Source organism: Alexandromys fortis, unplaced genomic scaffold, assembly GCF_014885135.2.
Source record: "Alexandromys fortis isolate MF-2015 unplaced genomic scaffold, M_Fortis_MF-2015_v1.1 scaffold_3, whole genome shotgun sequence".
In the NCBI taxonomy this organism is placed as follows: domain Eukaryota; kingdom Metazoa; phylum Chordata; class Mammalia; order Rodentia; family Cricetidae; genus Alexandromys; species Alexandromys fortis.
Window position 1 is genome coordinate 1,583,919 of NW_026067909.1, and position 23,603 is coordinate 1,607,521.

The 23,603-nt window shown below is 39.0% G+C and overlaps 1 protein-coding gene across 4 annotated transcripts in view; it reads right to left on the bottom strand.

The window, feature by feature from the left end:
• Eef1akmt2 (EEF1A lysine methyltransferase 2) overlaps positions 1-23,603 on the bottom strand; it is an 85,785-nt gene that overhangs the window by 52,244 nt on the left and 9,938 nt on the right. For 3 of the 4 annotated variants that reach the window (XM_050136672.1, XM_050136674.1, XM_050136673.1), the window contains exons 4-6: positions 10,605-10,712; positions 7,098-7,314; positions 1,613-2,009 (exon numbers count right to left, since the gene is read on the bottom strand). In XM_050136672.1, the coding sequence (XP_049992629.1) occupies positions 1,891-2,009; positions 7,098-7,314; positions 10,605-10,712 (444 nt within the window). In that variant the 3' untranslated portion in view covers positions 1,613-1,890. Of the gene's footprint in view, positions 1-1,612; positions 2,010-7,097; positions 7,315-10,604; positions 10,713-23,603 lie in introns of those variants that run through there. The other variant, XR_007590803.1, reaches the window with a different exon arrangement.

The window sequence follows — 23,603 nt, forward strand, 5'->3', positions numbered from 1 at the left end:
TTTCTCAGTCGCCTCAACTTTATTTTTTGTGAACTTATTTTATTAATTTATGATTTATGACTTATTTTGTGGATTTATTTTATTCTCAGTGAACCTGGAGCCATTGGATTCACTTAGGCTGCCTGGCCATCGCGCCTCAGGGTCTGGTCTCTGCTCAGCAGCACTGAGATTATAAGCAATGCTGCTGCACACAGCACTTTACACAGGCACAAGGGGTCTGAACTCAGGGCTTCATGTTGACATGGCATTTTTTTTTTTTTTGAGAAGGGGTTTCACTGTGTAGTCCAGCCTTTTAATTCCAGTTTCTCCTCCTACCTCAGCCTCCTGAGTGCTAAGACTACAGGTGTGTCATGCCTTGCATAAAATTCAGTTCCTGGGAAAGGACAGTCCCTCAAAACAAATAGAGGTAGTAAAGAGTGATAATGGATGTCAGGAGACTCAGGTGACTAACTCACTATTCTCAAAGTCCACAGTCCAGCACTAGTCAGTCAGTTGTTAGTGATCAACACTAACAAAGGGCTACACAGCTCCTAAAAGTAAGTGTCCACCTGAATTTTGTATGTAGCACTGACTTAGATACTATAAAGACAAAGATTTAGCACCTGGGAGTAGACTACTACATTAGAAGAAGAATTCTAAAGTCAGCCAGACCCAACTATGAATCTTGGCTTCACTAGGTACTATCTGGCCTTGCAAAAGTGTCTTCACTTAGGGGCTGGAGAGATGGCTCAACAGTTAAGAACACTGGCCCTCATCCAGAGGACTTTGGGTTCAATTCCCAGCACCCACATGGAAACTCACAACTGTCTATATCTCCAACACCTGATACCCTCATACATATATGCAGGCAAAAACACCAATGCACATCAAATAATTCTTTTTAAATTAAAATAAGAATATGGGGGATGGCTGAAAAGATGGTTCAGAGGTAAAGAACACTAGCTGCTCTTCCAGAGGGTCCTAGTTCAATTCCAAGCATTCACATGGCAGCTCACAACTGTCTGCAACTCCAGTTCCTGGGGATCTGACACCCTCACACAGACATGCATGCAAGCAAAACACCAATGGATGTAAAAAATAAAAAGGAATCATCAAAAGTGTCTTCACTCTTGGCTGCAGCTCTCCTATGCATAAACAAGTAAAACCTTGGGAAAATACCTGGAGGACTCAATGATTTAATAAAACATCATTAGTTAACATGGAACTATTCTATCTCCTTAAACTACCCATCTCTCCTCCACAGGGTAAAGACTAGAGAGTTACCAGTGTGGTGACTCACACCTTTAATCTAATCTCACCACTGGGGAGGGAGAGGCTGGTGGATCTCCGAGTTCCAGGACAACCAGAGCTACACAGCGAGACACTGTCTCAAAAATAAATAAGTAAATAAAAATATTTCATCAATTTCTCTGATTTTGCTTAATAACATGACAATCAGGGAGCTCTCCAAGTTATCATCACAAAATGGCATTGCTTAACATACTTCATAGTCTATTACATGTAAGAAAATTCTTAACTATTCTGGTCTTGAAACAGCTTGGTCGAATCTTCATAAAAGTCATTTTCAATTCTACTTTTATAAACACACAAAAAAACAAGAATATATGCTTCCTGTAAATTCATACTGCCTTGAGGCTTTCAACTGTTTAATAGTTACAGAAAACTGCTATAAAATACAAGAAAAAATATTTATATGTCAAATACAAAATACAATTTTAAATTATTCTTAGTTGATATCTGAATAGTGATTCCCATACTTGTGGTTCCCCACCACCCCATATCTGTACTCAATCAGCGCAGCCTTGGTGCTTACTAAGTACTTACTAAGCACTATTTGTACTTGCTTCTTCTCTATCAGGTTCACTGTGCTGTACAGTTTCTTCTAGAAAGCTAACTGACTTTGTCCAAGGAAGTCTCACTTTTTTGAAAAACCAAAGCTGCTACAGTGTTTCCAGATCTACCTCCAAAGCTGAACTTGGGTGTTGGCAGCTCTTCAAAAAGCTCAAATCCTGTAAAACAAAATTAAAATATCTGTGTTAGAGATATCTGTACCAACAACATTCTTTCAAATCGTTTCTAAAAGTGATTTCAAACTGGTAACGGAGACTAATTTTGCAATTGTTTTTCCAGCTCATCCCCCATTTTTTCTTTTTTAAATATCAGGAACAGAAAGGACCAAAAACAATCAGCACGGAAGCCTTACCCCCCCATTTTCTCTAGTCCTGCTTACACTACCTCCCCGCCACCTCCTTTAGTCTATTTCTCTCTCCTTGGTAGGAAGCAGCTGTGATGCACTGAATTCTTGCCGTGTGCCAGCACTGCTTCTTATGTGGCTTTCTATGTAGGAACTCAACCACATCACCAATACAAAGGCATGTAATACAGAAAGGTTAAAAAACTTAAAAAATGAATTTGTAAATGATGAGAAAGTTTTGAAAACAGACCTCTCGTGGTTACATAACATGGATGAAGTTACTGAACTGCACACTTAATTCATTACCTATGATCTATGGATTTAGTTGTATTTGGTTTTTCTGAGACAGGGCCTCATATAGCAGTGGTTGGTTCTATAGTTTCTATATACCCACAGATGACCTTCAAACTCCTGATCATCCTGCCTCCACCTAACAAATACTAGGATTAAAGGTAACACTGCCATGCTCAGTCTGAATCATTCACTTAAAAACAGTTAAAATAGTAAAAATCTTATGGGTGTTTTATCACAAATTTTAGAAGAAGATTAAATGAAAATACCCAAACCAAATTACTGTCTTGGAAGAAATTATAACTTTCAGAGCACAGAATGCTTTTAAAAGAAACGCTTATTTTAAACCCAATGTCCTAGGTTCAAGTCTGTTTTCCTACCTCTAACTACGAGATATATTTGCTCAAGGAATCTTTTCCATGAGCCTGAATTTTATTCATAGATGGTAGACAGCAAAACCTCCACGTGACTTTGTAAAGATTCAAATAAAATAACTAGTGTTTCCCTAAACTATAAAATGAGCTGTAAATGTATATTTTATGGGAGTTGAGTTTTTTGCTTTGTTTTGTTTTTTGAAACAGGTTCTCACTATGTCGCTCTGGTTGTTCTGGAACTTGCTTTATATACCAGGCTGGCCTCAAACTTAGAGACCCACCTGCTTCTGCCTCCCAAGTGCTGGGATTAAAGAGTGCACTACTACTGCCTAAGGCCAGTTTAGTCATCATAGTGAGTTCTAGCCAGGGCTACAGAGAGAAACTCTGTCTCAAAATAAACAAACAAAAAACCACCAGGGTATTTCAGTGGTAGAATACTGGCCTCCTATGTGTAAGGCTCGGGTCTGGAATTGAAGCCTATAAAAATAAAATAGTAAAACAAAGCAGAAAGGTCACTAAACAACAAAACAAATACATTGGGCTGCAGAGATGGCATAGCAGGTAACGGCACTTGCCACCAAACCTGGGGACTTGAGTTCGATCCCCAGGATCCACATAATAGAAGAAGAGAACTGATTCCCATGGATTATCTTCTGACACACACCCTACCAGCAGCTAAATAAACTGTAATAAAAATGTTGAGAAAAACATTTGCACTGTATGAACAGTAATACTGAGGAAAACTGCACAATTCATTTCAAATATGGGAAGAAAAAAAAAAAACCTTTAAGGACTGGTGAGGCACATGAGCTGACAGAGGCAGCTCACACAGGCCTCAAAAGGTTCAGGCCAGAGGGGGTCTCAGCACTAAGAGGGAAGTAGACACAGGCTCCCACTCAAAATTCTACCTGCAGTTAATACCCACTAGCAAAGAAAAATTCAGTTTTCTCCAATGGACTCTCACTGTATCAGCCACACTTCAGGACAAGTCCCATATACAGGAGTAGTTGGCCAACACAAAGCACACTCAATGGTGGGCTGGTTTTTCTGTTCTGTTTTGTTTTTCAAGACAGGGTTTCTCTGTAGCTTTGGAGCCTGTACTGGAACTCGCTCTGAAGACCACGCTGGCCTCAATTTCACAGAAATCTGCTTGTCTCTGCCTCCCGAGTGCTGGGATTAAAGGTGTGCGCTACCACCACCAGGCCCAATAGTGTTTTTGTAGATCGCCTCATTACACTGTTTGGGCTTTACTGCTTATTTATTTTATTTCCATTTTTATGAGATTTTTGGTGTTTTTGTTTGTTTGGGGGGGATTTGTGTGTGTTTCTTGATCTTTTTTACTTTTAGGTTTTATTTGCTTTTAAAGAGAAAACGAACATAAAGTTGGGTGAGAGGTAGGAAGGATCTGGGAGGAATTGAGAGGGAGGGAACATGATCAAAATACATTGTATGAGAAAAAAAGACTGGTGAGGAAAGCTTCATTCTAAGCCAATGGATTGTGGCGGCCAATCTAGGCAGCTCACAGGGAGGCCTTCAGCAGTGACACGGGGCAGAGTACTCTGGTGCTAGCTTGCATCTAAGTCCAAGCATCATTTTCTAAGCAATACAATCATAAAAGTCTCTAATGCTATGTAACATCCTATTAGAACATTTTCCTTATTTTAATTCTCCATTTAGTTCTAAAACTGAAATTAAAGAGTTTACGCAACAGTTCTCAGACACACTAACATTTTAAAGCACAGTATTCCAGGCTAAAGTCTGTTCCTCATTACCACAGACAGCCAGAGTGTTTATGTCTGTTGGTTCCAGGGTAAAAGAGAACACCTGTATTTAAGAACCAGCGGAAAACGTGCCCCACACAGCAGAACTGAGCATTTATTAAAAAACTGTTGAGCTTCGAAAAGAAAGGCTATCGATAAAACACAACTGTTCTTTGGGGGTTTTGTTTGCTTGTTTGTTTTTTGGGGTTTGGTTGTTTTTTTTTTTTTTTCCTTTTTCTTTTATTTATTTATTTATTTTTTTTTTTGGAGACAGGATTTCTCTATGTAGCCCTCGCTATCCTGGAACTCATTCTGTAGACCAGGCTGTCCTCGAACTCAGAGATCCACCTGCTTCCGTCTCCCAAATGCTGGGACCAAAGGGGTGTACCACAACTGCAGGGCTAGAACCCAACAGTTCTAAGAGAAATAAATGTAACATGGAAGATACTAAAATTGATGACATAAAAGACAGTAATTCACATATAGTTCTTGGCTGCTGGAAGTAACAGTTATGAAGCCAAAAGCTCACATTTTCAGTAATAAATGCTTCAGGTTTTTCATTATAAAACCTGCCAAAGCCATTGAATGTACAAGAGAAGACACAGGACATGTTCTCTCTGCCTAACCCTTTAATACTAAAAAGAATACAAAATCTAAGATAGGTGCACATAATATGATGCAACATGGTTACAGAAAACTGGGCAGTAAGCTCTAATAAGGGAAATGATTTCTCATTAACTTGTGGGAGGGGGTCAAAATGTAACCAAATATTTAGTCTAGAATCATTTACTTAATACTTCATCCTGAAAATTCCTTCCATTCCTCTATAAAAATAATTAGTACTAACCCTGAAAAAGACTCCAAGGAAAAGGTAAACAAATACCAAAAAGTTTTCAAAGTACTTTCCCAGGAATGTCTCTATGCTGCATAGATAAACTTGATGTGGGATGCCCTTCTGTATGCTGTGAATTTGTCTTACTACCATTCGTTAATAAAGAAGCTAATTTGGCCAATAACCAGGCAGAACAGAGCCAAGTAAGAAATCCAAACAAATACAGAGAGAAAAAGAGCCGAGTCAGGGAGATAATAGCAGTGGCGGAGAAGCAAGATATAAGTTAACAAACCACAAACCTTGTGGTAAAATATAAACCAATAGAAATGGGTTAACTTAGGTTGGGAGAGCTAGTTAATAATGAGCCTGAGCTAGTAGGCCAAATAGTTTGTAAGCCTCAGAGTGGTTACCTGGGAACTGGCAGGCAGAACAGAAACTTCCAGTTACATAAACTAGAAGGTAAAATACTTCTTGAAGTGTTCAAGAAAGAGTCTGAGAAAATTCCAAATGTTCTATGTATAGAGATAGTTGATTCTTAAGGCTCACAAAACTCCCTTTCAGTAGACAATACGAGTATTACCTTTGGCTAATGGGGCAGGAAAAAATCCTGCCTGGCATAAAAAAAGGCAGAAGGAGTCAGGCAGTGATGATATACACCTTTAATCCCAGCATTTAGGAAGCAGAGGCAGGTGGATCTCTGTGAGTTAGAGACCAGCCTGGTCTTCAGATCAAGTTCCAGGACAGTCAGGGCTACAGAGAGAAGCTTTGCTTCAAGACAACCCAAACACACACACACACACACACACACACACACACACACACACACACACACAAAAGGTAGAAAGGAACTTCCTCAAGAATCAGTATGCAGAACGATTATTGTCCCCCATTTCATTTTTCTGCAATGTTAAAAATAATTGTTCTATATATTAGAAACAGACAAATGCAGAGGCAGGCGGATCTCTGTGAGTTCGAGGCCAGCCTGGTCTACAAGAGCTAGTTCCAGGACAGGCTCCAAAGCCACAGAGAAACCCTGTCTCGAAAAACCAAAAAAAAAGAAAAAAAAAAAAAAAANCCGGGCAGTGGTGGTACACACCTTTAATCCCAGCACTCAGAAGGCAGAGGCAGATAAATTTCTGTGAGTCTGAAGCCAGCCTGGTCTACAGAAAGAGTTCCAAGATGGCCAGGGCTACACAGAGAAACCCTGTCGCAGAAAAAAAAAAAAAAAAAGGAAAAGAAAACTAAAACATTCCTCATGTACTTCCATTTACATGAGTGTAGATTCACAAATTAGCTCACTGAAGTCAAAAGCACAGCACATGTGCTCTGAATCTCAGGATAGCTCATACAGCTTAAATAAAAGATTGCACTGCTTAAATAAAGAGCTTGGTCTTTACAAGCTCATAAATTTTAGTACTTAACTGCCAGGATTTCTGGGAAAAAGGTTAAAAAGGTCCTTGGATCCCAACCAATTTATTTCTCTGTGCTTTGTATACACAGTTCAAAGTTATTACCAAGGTCATTAACACAGAAGAAAAGCAGGCAATTCCCACAACCAGAAATGTAAAATACTGTACCCAACAGGGGAGCCAAGCAGAAGTATAAAACCCAAGGAAGTAAACATTCAATCCCATGCAGCCAGTTACCTTCACTGAACACATCTAGCAACTCTGCCTTGGTCCAATTACAAGAGGTTATTAGAAAAAAGCCTTTTACTTCCAACACCCTGGAGAGAGACATCACATATTGCTTCCTCTTCTCAACTGCATTGTCAGGATTAAGACTTATGGCATCGAAAGTCCCTTTGTCAACACAAACATGAAATCCAGACAGCTTTGTGGAAAGACTCAAAAAGTCTTCTACCTGTATTAGAAATGAATGTTCATATGAGAACAATTAACACAATCTTTATAGAACTTAAGTGACAACATGTAAAGGTTAGAGATAAAAGAGTCCATTATGATGGCACTTTACATATAATAAACATATTTTCAACTTTATAGCTAACTTTTATGTGCTTTATTTCCGAGATCATTAAAGCCAAAATTAGAAGAGAGTTTGATGGTGTTTCCTGGACATTTCAAATCTCTACAAATTTGGAAACAAATCAAAGCCAGGAATACTGGCTCAAAAGCCCAGTATTCAAAAAGTTGATTCTTATGAAAATATTTAACATATTTATCAAAATGATAAAATTTATTTGGAACCCAGGCCACTGCAAATAAAACTTATGACTTACACTCCCACTGAGAGGTCTAAAGTAAATAAAGAATTACCAAATTTTCCTTTGTTTTGATTCAGCAGCTCACAAAGCTACTAATGGATATTACAACAGGCATAAAAGCTTAAGAAATTAAGGGACTATTTAAACTATGATTACTCTACTTGCTAAATGTCCTGTGCTTTAGCTTTTAATAATTCATCAGCATCCTGCTTTTAACCACCTAATAGGATTTCAGCATTTGAAATAGTGATGTGCCTTAATTTTGTAATACAAAAATTTACTAATGAATTCAATTCTAAAATTTGGGGGAGCAACTCCCACAAGTGTCCTCTGACCTACACAAGTATGCTGTAGTGCATTTACACACCACACAAAATAAATAAAAAGATAAATGTAATAAGATAGATAATGATACTATTTCAGATAGTGCCAGCAAGACGGTTCAGCAGGTAAAGCCTTGCCACCAAACCTAAGCTTGAGCGCGAGGATTCACATGATGAAAGGCAAAAACCAACTCTAGCAAATTGTGCTCTATCTCAATTCATGAACACATGAATGTCCTCACAAGTACATATACAAAAATAAATAAATGCAATTTAAATTTTAAAAAACAAATCACAAATGCTCAATAATATTATCCCAAACAATATCTCTTAAAACATGTTCTAAATAAAGTACTATTAGGAAAACAAAAACTGGGACTGGAGAGATGGCTCACCAGTTAAGAGCAGTGGCTGCTCCTCAGTGACTCTAGGTTCGATTATCAGCACCCACATGGCAGCCTATGGTCACCTGTAACTCAAGATGTAGAGGGTCTGCAGCTCTTTTGGCCTTCCCAGGCAAAACACCAATACACATAAAAATACGTGAATCTTAAACAAAATAAAAATAGGGCCTGAGCTCAGTAGATAAAGGCACTTGCCACCAAATCCAACAAACTAGAAGGTTCAATCCCTGGAGCACACATGGTGGAAGGAGACCCACCACTGTCACAATGGAACATGTATCTGCCCACCACACACACAATAAATAAAAGCTCAGCATGGTAAACTAGGAAGACAAATCTTTCCTATTAAAAAAAAAAAAAAGGTAGCCTGAGTTGGCCTTGATTGCATATGCAGTCCCATATGAGTGCTTAATCCCAGCACTCAGGATTTCTGAACTTGAGGCCAGCCTGGGTCTATAAAGAGAGTTCCAGGACAGCCAGAGCTACACAGAGAAACGATGTCAAGAAAAAAAAGAGGGGGGGAGAGAAAAAGGAGAAGAGGGCTGAAGATGGAGTTCAGTGGCAGAGTTCTTATCTAACAGGTTAAAAGGAACACATTGGACTCCAGCACAAGGAAGAGGGCTTTCTAAAGCCAGCTGTGCCATCTAGGTTCCGCGCTGAATATAGAGGGGAGCCAATGGAGGTCTGTAAGCCAGGTGGTGGTGGCACACACTTTTAATCCCAGCACTCAGTAGGCAGAGGCCAATCTGGTGTACAGAGCGAGTTCTAGGACAGCTAGGGCTACACAGAGAAATCCTGTCTCAAAAAACAAAAACAAAAAAAAAGAGATGTAAGCCAATTTTCATTTAATTCACTCTTGACTATTTTGTAGCATGGGAGTGGTGAGGCAAAGAAACAAGGTTGACTCCTTGGATTTTAAGTGTTCTAATTTCCTTCTGTTGCTGTGAGAAAACACTCAGACGAAAAGCAACTCTAGAGAGGAAAGGACTTATTTTATCTTCTAGGTTCCAAGTCATAGGCCAGGAAGGAAGTCAGGACAGGAACTCAAGGCAGGAACCTGAAGCTTGGCTAGTAGCTTCCTTATACAGTCCAGCTACGCTATGGATGGTGGCACTCATAGTGGGCCGGGCCTTCCTATATCAATTAATAATCAAGACAATCCTCAAAGATATGCCCACAGGCCAATCTGATCAAGACAATTCTTCAACTGAGGTTTTCATCTCTGATGACTTTAGGCTATGTCAAGTTGACAATTAAAGCCAAGTGGGACAAAGAATTAAATAAAAATGTCTGAATTTACATTAATAACATCCTATGCATTTACAAGTCTTTTTTAAAATATAAGTCATTTTATTTGAGAAATAAAAACAACCAAATCCTGCCATAGTCACAGCTGAAGTGGCTGTAGCTTCCAGTTCTAACAGAACCTGAGTCAGAGAACAGCACTGCAGAAAGGACGCCCAACACTTAGAACTTTTTGATATGATTAATCCAAAGTTAGGTACTGTATGTTTTTGCAAACACGGATGGTATTGTATGAACACACAAATATATATACATACACAATGAAAAAGATACTTTCCCACAAAGCACAGTGGTATATGCCTATAATCCAGCTAGACTGAGGCAGGAGATATCAAGTTTGAGACTGGCCTGGGTTATACAGTAGGACTCTTGTCACACACACACAAAAGAAAGAGTAATTTCTATAAACTAAATTAATTTTTTAAAAGATTTATTAAGCCGGGCGGTGGTGGCGCACGCCTTTAATCCCAGCACTCGGGAGGCAGAGGCAGGCGGATCTCTGTGAGTTCGAGACCAGNAAAACCAAAAAAAAAAAAAAAAAAAAAAAGATTTATTTATGTATTTTATGTATGAGTGTTCTATCTGCATGTACACCTGCATTCCAGAAGAGGGCATTAGATAAAACTATAGAAGGCTGTGGGCCACCATGTGGTTGCTAGGAATTGAACTCAGGACCTCTCGAAGAGCAGCTGGTGCTCTTAACCAATGAGCCATCTCTCTACCCCTAGATTAAATTTTTAATGATTACTTTTAAATGTTTCAGTTTAGATTATTTATGATTGATCTTAATTTACAAATTCAAAAAGGTCATCAGATTAACATACTTTAAAAATACTTAAACATTATAGCTTATTTTAAAATATTACTTAAAATACTATAGTAATAAGTAATAGTTACCTTCAAGTTAATGTTAGATAGTCCTTCCTTCTCTAGAATGCTTGCAGAAAGCTTAATTGCAGAAGGAGAATAATCAATCCCAGTTACATTAGAGAAACCATGTTTCACCTAGAGACAGAGAAATAATTTCATAATTTACTTTAAAACTTTTAATGTATTTTGGTTATGAATTATAATATTCTTTGAGTCTAGAATTATTTTAACTTTGTCATAGAGCAAATGTCATAGAATATCCAATTATCCATATTTAAATTTTATTGTACTCTAAACAGAAACCAAAAGCTTAAATTCATGACATTTTTGTTTTTGTAATATCTGATTTCTCTTCAAAAAATTCATTTCTCAAAAATAATGTATAAGCCCTTGAGCTGAAAATGTAGTATTAATTTCTGATGCTGCTATATTCAATTTCACACGTGAACTAGCTCACATTTTACTTAACCCAGTAAACTATAAGAATAAATTAAATGCATATATCATGACTTGGTTTTTCTTCAGCAAATTATAAATTATTTAATTTTCTACCAGTCAAATAATTAAATCACCTTATATTTCCATTTTTTCAACTATTTCACACATTCTGTGAAAGACCTGTGAGGTAGTCTGGGCAGGAACTGCAGAGGGATTACTGAGCTTGAGGGTTTACTGTTGGGCATGGACCCTCCTCACATGTATGTACCTGTGGCAGAAGCGTAGGAACTGCCATTCTCCCCCCTCCACCAACTATGCTGCTCATTATACTACAGGAATTTCAAAGAAAAACAACAAAGGTTGCAAACTATGGTATGGTCTGAAATTCTCATGGTGGGCATCACTATTTATGAAATGGCTACGTACTTCAAAACTTAACCTAATGTCAATCATGTGGTGCACATCTTTAATCCCAGAACAGGGGGGCAGAGGCAGGAAGATCTCTGTGAGTCTGAGGCCAGCCAGAAGCTCCAAGCAGTCAAGGATACGTAGGGAGACTCTGAGGTCTCAACAAACAAACAAAAACACCAACAAAAAAAGGCAGCCTACATTTAGACTTTTAAAAATAACTGTATTTTGAAAACACTTTTCAACCCTAAGAGACTGAGTTATCCTCTAAACTCAGTAGCCACACAAGACCAGCTATTTTCCACAAATCATTTGCGTTCCCTGGTGTTTTGAGACAGCCTCTCTCGTTGCAGTCTAGGCCGACTTTCAACTTTCTCTATAGCCTAAGCTTACTTCCTACTTAGGAGGTTCCTTCCTATGCCTCCAGAGTACAGGGCCTACAGATGAGCACCACCACACCCACCTCTATTCTGTTTCTGATGGAAGGTCTATTATCCTATCCTCTCAGCTGCCTCTACCTTTACCATTGGAAACGTTCATTTTCTTCTCATTTCTCACAATTTCTTCTTCCCTAAGACTAAAAACCTAAGAAGATTCTATGGACTTTTGGCAGTTCCTTCTCCCATGCCTGTGGACTATTCAGTACAACTTATAAAACTTATGCTGATGTTTTTGGGTTCCATAACAATCACTCAGAGCCAAAAACTATCACCAATGCTTTTCATATTCAGTTCCTGCACGGAATATTTTCCCCAAGCTGAAAAATGAATGGACATTCTAAGAAACAATAAACAATCAGAAAAAACAAGGAGGAAATTGAAGATAGAAACAGGCCCCAACCAGGTGGTGATGGTACATGACTTCAATTCAGGCACTCGGGACAAGGCAGATGGATCTCTGAGTTTAAGGCAGTTGAGTCTACAGAGTGAGTTCCAGGTCAGTCATGACTACAAAGAGAAACCCTGTCTCAAAAACAAAAAAGGAAGGAAGGAGGGAGGGAAGGAAGGAGGGGGGAACAGGCCCCAAAGACAAAAATAAAAGAAATACTAGAGGCAGATTTTAAAGAACTGTGAATGTTAATTACAAACCAAACAATAAAAATAGAACTGAAATGTATAATAATTAAAACAAAAAACTCAAGTGTGGGTTTGATGGATATAGCAACTAGATACAGCAAGTATATAGATATATATGCTTTTTTATTTTAATATATAAGTGCACCTATGTATGTACACACACACTTTTTTTTTTTTTTTTTTTTTTTTTTTTTTTTTTTTTTTTTTTTTTTTTTTTTTTTTTTTTTTTTTTTTTTTTTTTTGGTTCTTTGAGACAGGGTTTCTCTGTGGCTTTGGAGCCTGTCCTGAAACTAGCTCTTGTAGACCAGGCTGGTCTCGAACTCACAGAGATCCGCCTGCCTCTGCCTCCCGAGTGCTGGGATTAAAGGCGTGCGCCACCATCGCCCGGCCACACACACTTTTTAAAGACAGGGTCTCACTACGTAGCTCTGACTGGCCTGGAACTCATTATGTAGAACAGGGTGGCACTGAACTCAAAGATTCATCTCCTGTGCCTCTGAAGTGCGAAAAGACAAGTACCACCATGCCCAGCTTGTGCACTGCTGTGGGACAATGGTCTTATACTTTGTAAAGATTTGTCACTTGTATTAATTTAAGAAAATGCTGATTGGCCAGTAGCCAATTGATTGGAAGTATTAAGCAGGGTGACCAGGCAGGAAGTATAGGCGGAGCAACGAGAACAGGAGAATTCTGGGAAGAGGAAAGAGTCAGTCTGCAGTCAACACAGAGGAAGCAAGATGAGAATGCCTCGCTGATAAAAGGTACCAAGCCACATGGCTAACAGAGACAACAATTATTGTTGTTAATATAGGCTGTAAGAGTTAATAAGAAGCCTGAGCTACTACGATCAGGCTCTTTTTTTTTTTTTTTAAAGAATTAGTGAAGAAAATATCCCTCTTTAAAACAGAATGACAAATGAGAAAGAACCCTAAAGAGCTGAGTGTGGTTGTACACATCTTAAACCCAAGCACTTGGGAGGCAGAGGCAGGTGGGTCTCTTTGAGTCTGAGACAAGCCTGGTCTACAGAACTAGTTCTAAGACAGGCTCCAAAGCTACACAGAGAAATCCTGTCTCAAAAAACCAGAAAAGAAACGTAATGATCTAACATGAAAACTAAAATATTTACAGACATAAGAGATCAGAGGAGAAGAAGAAACCAGAATGGGCACGAATAAGAAATAGAAATGACTGAGATTTTTCCAATACTGAATAAAGGGCCCAAAGCACTGCAAACGCAAACTGAGATGATAACAAACAAGACCACACACATTACAGTTTTTCTGATGAAAACCAAAAAGAGAAAATCCTGAAAGTACCAGGGAATAAGAATAGAGGAACAAGAAGACAGATTACTCCCGAAGACCAAACAAGGGTGCTATACAGATGACAGTGAATCACAAAGAATAAGAGAGAAAACAAGCAAATAAAAATACCAATCTAAGATTAGTAGCAGATTAACACAAGCAAAGATCAGCAATGGCTGTTAACAAAAAGATATCACATAACACATAGGAAAATACATACCAAGCCAGGCAGTGGTGGCTTTTAATCCCAACACTTGGAGACAAGGCAAGTGGATCTCTGATAAGTTCGAGGTTGGCCTGGTCTACAGAATGAGTTCCAGGACAGCCAGGGCTACATGGATAATGTGTTGAAAACCAAAAAAAAGAAAACAGAAAAAGAAAATATATACCAACAACTAAGTTCACTTGCCAAAAACCTTAATCAAAAAAAAAAAAAAAAATCTCAGAATCAGGGCTGGAGAGATGGTTCAGTGGGTAAAGTGCTTGCTACACAAGGGTTGAAGACCTGAGCTCAGAACCTCAAAGCACCCATGAATCTCAAATAGCCAGATGAGATAGGATGCATCTGTAATCCTTGTATTCCAAGAGCAATGGTTCTCAACCTGTGGGTTGTAACCCCTTTAGGGGGTCACATATCAGATATCCTGCATATCAGATATTTACATTACAATTCATAACAGTAGCAAAATTAGTTATAAAGCAGAATTGAAATAATGTTATGGTTGGGGTCACCACAATACAAGGAACTGTATTAAAGGGTCACAGCATTAGGAAGGGTGAGAACCACTACAGAAAAAGATGAAAAGTAAAAACAAAAGAATCCCGAGAATAGGCAGCGGAGAACAAGAGACCTTTTCTCAGTCAAGGTGAAGAGTTGAGAATGAACACTCAAGGCTGTTCCAACCTGGACACAAGTACCTTGACACACACGTGCACACACACACACACACACACACACACACACAAGCAGGTTTAAAATATAAGACAAAAAACACTGGTGAGCCACATGTGATGGTGCATATGTTTGATCCCAGCACTCAGCAGGCAGAGAAAGGCAGAGCTCTATGATTTTTTTTTTTTACAAAAACAGCTGACAATTTTATTTTCATAGTTCACAATGAAAACTGTACTTTTTATCCCACTTTTCTCCTTCAAAACTATGCTGTCAGGAAAGGGGAAGCCTCCCTTGTCACGCAGCTAGAAGACACTCAGGCTCAGCACTGTGTTCTCCTGGCGAAACAGAACAAGAAATACAAAACTGATGAAGAGACCTACTCTTATCCATCTGGCCAAGTCATACCAAGCCAAGTGGGTACCATCATATGGAGAACAGGAGGTATTATCATTGGAGGCCCAGGAATCATGGGCATGTAGCCTCCCATAGGTGGCCTCATTCCAGGAGCAGGTCCCCCAGACATCATCCCAGGAGGAGAAAGGCCCATCATTGGTATCGTGGGAATACCTACTGCTTCCAAGCAACCAGGAAATGATTCATACACTCAGGCTGACAAGGGTGGGCAAAGGACAAAAACCAGTGCAATGATGGGCCAGATAAATATGATTTTGAGGTCAGTCTTGTTTCGAAAATGAGCTCCAAGCCAGCCAGGACTGCATAGTGAGATACTGTCTCATAATGCATAAATAAATAAAAATACTGGTGAGACTATGGAGAAGTTTAAACTCATATTGACTGCTGGTAGAAATATAAGAAAGCAGCCAATGAAGAAAATACTCTAATGGTATTAATACAGTAATTTCACTCTGCAATTCCAGTCCTATGTAAATACTCAAAGGAATGAGAATGTATCTCCACACAAACTTACACACACATATTTTTACAATAGTAAAGCAAGAAGAAAAAAAACTAAAATTCATCAATGAATGGATAAATAAGCAAGGTATAGCCGTACAATGGAATATTATTCAGTCACATAAATAAAGTCATGACAAGCTATAATGTAGATGGGTCTTTTTGAAAATTATGCAAGTGAAAAAAGCCAGACACAAAGGCCACATATGAAATATCCAAAACAGACAAACCAGCTAATATGGTTGCACACATCTGCAATTTCAACCCTTAGGAGGCTAAGGCAGGAAGATCACAGCAAGTTCAAGAATGCTTGGGTTACATAGTAAGTGCACCAGGTCAGCAAGAATATATAAGACTCTATCTCTAAAAACAACAAAATAGAGTTGACTTCCTGTTTCCTGCAAGATATAGGACACTTGGGTATTTCTCCAGCACTATGCCTGCCTGCATGCCGCCATGCTCCCAACCATGATAGACTGAACCTCTGAACTAAGCAATCCAGTGAGCTTCCTTAGGAGACAATTTTTCATGGAATGAGCCAAGAAGAAACCTGCAAAACCATCCGGCACAGCTCTCCGACAAGTGCTCAAGTTCAAGACAATCTCAGCTGATCTAGGAGCAAGACAATGCAATACCTGTGAGGGATTCTCTTGGTTAGGTTAGTTGATGTGTGAAGACCCACACTAAAGTAAATGATCAATGATGTTCTCTCCTGGACTGAGGTCCTGAACTGCATATGAAGAGGAGGAAGCTAGTGTGCAGTGGTGTTTCCTCTCTGCTCCCTGACAACATATTCAACAAAAGGTGAGCAGCTGCCTCACACTCCTGTGACTAGGACCTCCCCATCATGATGGATGTACCTTGGAACTGAGAGCCAAAATGAGCCTTTTCTCTTTCGAAAAATAAAACCAAACAAACAAACAAAACAGGAAAGACAAATTCTCAAAGCAGATTAGTGATTTCCAGAGATTAAAGAAAAAGGGGAGCATGCAGAAATCAATGCTGTTGGGTACAGGACTTCTTTCTGAAGTGACAATTTTTAAATTTAAAACACTGATGGTGGCTACACAGCTGAGACTACACAAAAGAGCACAGAACTACATACTTTATTTAAAGGTTGAGTTTTCTAGTACATGAGTTATATCTCAATTTAAATAAAACAGCTGAAATGAACTTATTATTAACACCGAAATAAAACTCAAAGCAAACTAAACTACAAAAACTAAAAAGGTACATTATGCCAGGCATGGTGGTGCAGACCTTTTAGTCCCAGCACTTAAGTGGCAGAGGCAGGCAGATCCTTGGGTTCAAAATCCAATCTGGTCTATAGTGCTAGTTCCAGGACAGGCAGGGCTACACAGAAAAACCTTGTCTCTAAATCCCCCACCCAGAAAAAAGAAAAAAAGAAAAGAAAAACATTATACAATAATAAATAAGTTAATCAGTTCATTCACAAAGTACACATCTTAATTTGTATATGCTCCTAATAGAACCTGGAAGTTCATATAACAAAATTTACAAAATCAAAGAAAAATATAAATCCACAACTATGGTTTTATATTCCTGTTTCAGTAATTGATAGAACTAAATGTAGGTAGTGCATCTACTTATAAACTATTAGTTATACACAATTTACACTGGTATAAATTCTTGTATATTGATATATATGTAAAATTATCTTTGTATTCCTAAGATAATTTGTATATTGACACAAATTCAAATTATATGTTACTATTTCTGTTTACAATAATTATGTACATATGCAAGTTATTTTGTCATATTGTATGCATACATGCTTCTACCTCTGCTTAAAATATTTTGTATATTAATGCAATTGTAAGATATTTATCATAGGCACTAAACATTACTACCTCTGATCAAGATACTTATATATATTGTTTATGTTTTGAGGTCATTGTCTTCACTTGCTATGCATCTATTTAAAGATTGTTTGATTTTTTAACATGAAGCCTTAGTCTTTAAGCTATATAGATATTAAAAATTCCAGGTCAATAGTCACACATTTGTCATAATTATAGTTAGACTAGTCAGGCTGTACAAAGATTGTATTTCACATAGATAGGTAATCTTCAAATACTTCAAAAAACTGTAAAATATGGCATTTAAATAACTCAGGATTCTGTTGATCTGAGGCATGATTGCTCCTGGCAGCACCCATTTATTCCCTAGACAATAATGGGCATGAAAGACACTTCATTTGGTGCTTATTTTCTTCCTGGCAAAACTTGCCTTTGGGCAAAAAACTGCCATTGCCTTGACTACTGACAAAATGCACGGTGTCCAAACTAGACAAGCAAGATAAAAGCAAAACAACTACCAAATCTTGTCAAGACAAGGTAGGACAGTCTTTCAAATTTTCCTGCCTCTAAAAATGGTCTGTCAGACACTCTAGGCCTTAGCCAAAGTTGGTTGCCCCAATTTTGTAAATGAGACTTTGGGTGACTGCCCAGGTAGCCAGTTGTCTCGGTCATTTTTATACCTTTTGGAAGTCCCTTGCTTGCACTTCCTGTTTACTCATATATTATTTCCCTTCCCAGGTCTTTGATGGAGTTGAAGACAGATAGTTATAGTTTTCCTTAGTTATGATAAAAGACAAATAAGATATAAACCTTTACACTCACAAAAAAAAATTATAACTTAATTCTTGCTTGATGCCTGCTTTGTTAAACATAATTTACTGTGCTAAAGTTAAAACCTTCCTTTTTATTTAGAAAAAAAGGGGGGAGATGATATGGGATTCCCCTCTGCATGCTGTGAATGTTTTATTACCACTGGTTAATAAAGAAGCTGCTTTGGCCTATGTCAGGGCAGAATATAGCAAGGTGGGAAATACAAGCAGAGATAGAGGAGGAAAGAAGAAGCCATGTAGCTGCCAAAGGAGAAAGACACCAGAACCTTACCGCAGCCTTGTGGTGAAACACAGATTAATAGAAATGGGTTAATTCAAGATATAAGGGCTAGCTAGAAATAAGCCTGAGCCATCGGTCAAACGGTGTTGTAATTAATATAGTTTCTGTGAGATTATTTGGGTCTGGTCAGCTAGGAAGCAAAAGTACAATCTCTGTTTACAAAATACCACCAAAAAATTAGATGTATTTAACATTTATAGGATATTCTACTAACTGCAATACACACGCTCAAGTGCACATCATATAAGACAGAGTATGTGCTGGAGGACAAAAACTATATAACAAATTTAAAAGCACTAAAACCCACAAAGTATATTCCCTGCTAATAAATGCATTACCACTATAAATCTGTAACATTAAGGCAACTTTGAAAAGCTTGAAGTATTTAGAAATGAAACAATAAAATTCTAAGTTGATAGTTAAAAAAATAGAAAACACGTTGGACGGGGAAAACAAATAGATCAAAACTGTCCCCCTTTCCTACATCCATGCCAGCATCTGCTTCCAGATAAACTCACAGCATTTATCACTTTTACTGAGTATAGTGGAAGTCTTGAATCAATAATCTAAACTTCCAGGGCTGGACAAGCGGCTCAACAATTAAGAGCACTTGTTGCTCTTGCAGAGGACCCTTGTCTAAACCCCAGCACTCTCAAACAGCAGCTCACAACTCTTTGTAATTCCAGTTCTAGGAGATCGCTTGGCCTCTTCTAACCTCCTCAGGCACATGATGCATATAAATATATACAGACAAAACACTCATACACAAAAAAGAAATGAATCTAAATGTAAATAGTAAAAATCTAAACTCCTACCCTACAAAGATCTTTAAAAGCAAGGCAAATCAAAGAAAACAGATGTAGGGGTTAGAAAGATAGATCAGCAGTTAGGAGCACTGGCTGCTCTTCCAAAGGACTAGGGTTCAAATCCCAGCACTCACATGGCAGCTCACCACTGCCTGTAACTCCATCTCTAGGAATTCTAACACCTTCACACAGATACACATGTAGGCAAAAACACTTATGCACAAAAAATAAAAATATTTTTTTAAAAAAAGAGAAATAAACAAACAAACAAACCAGTTGTAATGACTCCTGCTTGTAATCCAGTACTCAATCTTGTAATCTGAGACAGGAGAATTGTCATAAAGTCCAGAACTTAGTAAGTTCTCGTCTAAACTACAAAGCGAGACCCTTCTAAAAGAGCATGCCAGGTAGTGATGGTGTACGTTTAATCTCAGCACTTGGAAAGCAGAGACAAGTAGACTTCTCTGAGTTTGAAGCCAGCCTGGCCTACAGAGTTCTAGCACAGCCAGGGCTACATAGTGAGACCCTGTCTCAAAAAAATTTTAAAAATTAATAAAAATAAATAAACAAAAAATAAAGTAGGCATGGATGAATAATGTGAAACACAGCCATGCAACAGAATACTTCTCGGCAATAACAAACACATCCCATATTCAGCATGCCCATAATCCTACACTAGGGAGGCAAAGGATGGGGCTGTGAGCTAGAAGCTACATCTGGCTAATAGCAATTTCATGACCATCTTGAGCTACGTAGACCTTGTCCAAACAAACAAAACCTTGACTGTGTAGGACACTAGAGAGATGTCTCAATTGCTAATGCCTGTTGTACGAGCATGAAAACCTGAGTTCAATACCCAACACCTATGGTACAGTAACACATACCTATAATCCAGCACTGGGAAGAAAGATACAGGAGGATCCCTGGAGCCAGGTAGGAGATGAATCAACAAGCTCCAGCCAGGTTCAGTAAGATAACATCTCAAAAGAATAAGGTAGAAAGGGAGAGCAAGATGGTTCAGCATGCAAATGAGTTCACTACCAAACCTGACAAGTTGAATTTGATCCCTAGAACAAACTAATTCCAAAAAAATTGTCCTCTGACCTCCACATGCACACCCCAAAACACTTATTATACACAAACACAAGCACACATATACACAATAAATGATAGAAATTTTTTAAAAATAATCTGGAGACAGATCTTCCTGGAAGGGAGGAATAGAAGAGATTTCATGAGTAGGCGGAGGGCAGGTGGGGATAGAAACGTGAGTGATCAGGATGGAGGTGGGCATGAAAGGGGAGAGTGCTGAGGGGGATTGCTAGGGGAGGCATTTCTGGGTCAGGCAGAAGCCTGGCACAGGGGAATCTCCCAAGAGTCCATGGGGAGGACCCCAGCTTAGACTCTTAGCAATAGTGGATAAGTAGCCTGACTAGCCATCTCCTGTGACCAGACTGGTGCCTGGCCCAATTGTCATCAGAGAGGCATTATCCAGCAACTGATGGAGGCAGATGCAGAGATGCACACCAAACATTAGGTGGAGTTTGGGAACCCTGCAGAGGAGAAAGGAGTGTAAGAGCCACAGGGATCAAAAACACCATGGGAAGGGTCACACAATCTACTAACCTGGGCTCATAGGGGCTCACAGAGACTGAACCAACAACCAAGGAGCCTGAGGAGACTGACCTAGGCACTGTGCGTATATGTTACAGGTGTGTAGCTTGGTCCTCATGTGGGACTCCTAACAGCAGGAACAGGGGCTGTCTCCGATCCTTTTACTGGGTTTGGGAACCCTACTTCTCATATTGGGTCACCTTGCCCAGCCCTAACATGGGAAGGTGTTAAGTCTTCCTGAAATTTGATATGCCATGTTTTATTGATACCCATAAGAGACCTGCCCTTTCCTGGATGAAGACAGAAGAGGAAAGGACTGGGGGGTGAGGAAGAGGGAATGGAGGACAGCAGCTAGGAAAGGAGGATGTGGGTAGGCTGCAGCCAGGATGTAAAATAAATAGATGAATTTGGGGGAAAAAAAAGGAGGAAAAAAAAAAAAACAAGATGGAGAATGATTTTAAAAAAGACACCCAATGTTAACTTTTGGCCTCCACATATATACACATGCATTCACATCCACATGAACACATATGCACACAAGAGAGTAGAGAAGCAATAAAAAATTAAAAAGGGAAAACTAAAATTACCACATACCACAAAGCACATAATTATAGCAGAGAAAACCTAAAAGAACCTATAATCTCAAGGCTAAACCATTAGCATCTACAAGTAAGCTATTACAATCCAAAAGGCTTGGACAATGGTTCAGTGATAAGAGTGCCCAGCATGCACAAGACCTTGGGTTTGATCCCTGAAACACAAAACTGAATAAGTAAAAACCCAAAAGAATCTACAGGTAAAATGAACAGGTGAATAACTGTGTGTGAGAGATGGCTATAAAAGCAACCCTACATAGTCACACAGCAATCAGCATCAGCAGATCTCAAGAACACGGCACAGAGACCTGAGTTCTACTGGCATACTTAAGAACAGGCTAGCCAATCTAGAAAGTGAAGACCCATTTGGCTAACCAGCAGAGAACAGTGGTTACTTTCAGAGAAGAGGAAACTTGACCACTGTGACCAGCATATGGTATTCACTTCATGATAATCCACTGAGATGCAGACATTCATCCCTTAACTTTAAAGAACATATGTTCTGTGTTGATATTTCAAACTGTTTCAAGAAAGTTCACTCTGTCTCTCTCCTCACTACCCCTAAAAAGCAAAAACTGGCCAGGCAGTGGTGGCTTATGCCTTTAGGTCTAGCACTTGGGAGGCAGAGGCAGGCAGCTCTCTGAGTTTGAGGTCAGCCTCATCTACAGAGTGAGTTCCAGAACAGCCAGGGCTGTTGTTACACAGAGAAACCCTGGGGTAGGGGGAGGAGAAATGACAGTAAACCGTCTATGAAGACTCAATCTTTTTTTTCTGCTTTTTTTTTTTTTTTTTTTTTTTTTAAATATTTACTTATTTAGTTTACAATATATGCATTCAGGCCAGAAGAGGGCACCCGACCTCTTTACAGATGGTTGTGAGCCACCATGTGGTTGCGGGGAATTGAACTCAGGACCTTTGGAAGAGCAGGCAATGCTCTTAACCACTGAGCCATCTCTCCAGCCCTTTTTTTAATTTTATTTATCTATCTATTTATCTATCTATCTATTTATTTATTTATTTATTTTGGAGACAGGGCTTCTCTGTATAACAGTCCTAGCTGTCCTAGAAATAGTTCTTGTAAACCAGGCTTTTCTCAAACTCACTAAGTCTGCCTCTGCATCCAGAGCGCTGGGATTAAAGGTGTGCGCCACCCTCCCCCGGCTTTGAAGACTCCATCTTACACTTCCTACATAACAACAGCTACAAACACAGGACAAAAACTGATAAAGGAACTTGTATCAAAACATAGGTTCATGAACAATATATTTTTGTTAAATCATATGATTACCTAAGATAGGGAATACATGCTCTATTAGAATTGCAAATATCTTTCTAAACTATATTTAAAATTTTACATACATAGGTGTTTTGCCTGCATTTATGTGCACTACAAATATGCCTGGTGCCTGCAGAGGTCAGAAGACTTGAATGACGCCTTGGAACTGGAGTTGCAGGTGGTAGTGAGTGAGCCCCATGCTAGAACTAAACCTGGGTCCCCTGAAAGAACAGCAAGTATTCTTAATCAATGAGCCACCTCTCCATCCCCATCTCTTTTTAATATACATATATTTCTAAAGTTTTGACCTAAAAGAAGCTAATATAGATCACCCAGCCTAGACCCTCAGGAGAAACTGAATCCCAAAAAAATTATGCGGGCTTCCTTCAGGTAAAGACTGTAACCAAAGGGAACTGGAGAAATGGCTCAATCATTAAAGAGTTCTGGTTCTTCTTCCAGGGGATATAGGTTCAATTCCCAGCACTCACAACTGTCTGTAACCCAATACCCTCACATAAACAAACAGGGAAAACACTAAAGTAAAATTAAATAAATTATACACACACACATACACACACTTATGAGGTTGTGATCAAAAGAACCAAGACTAAGCCGGGCGGTGGTGGCACACACCTTTAATCCCAGCACTTGGGAGGCAGAGGCAGGCGGATCTCTGTGAGTTCGAGACCAGCCTGGTCTACAAGAGCTAGTTCCAGGCCAGGCTCCAAAACTACAGAGAAACCCTGTCTCGAAAAAGAAAAGGAAAAA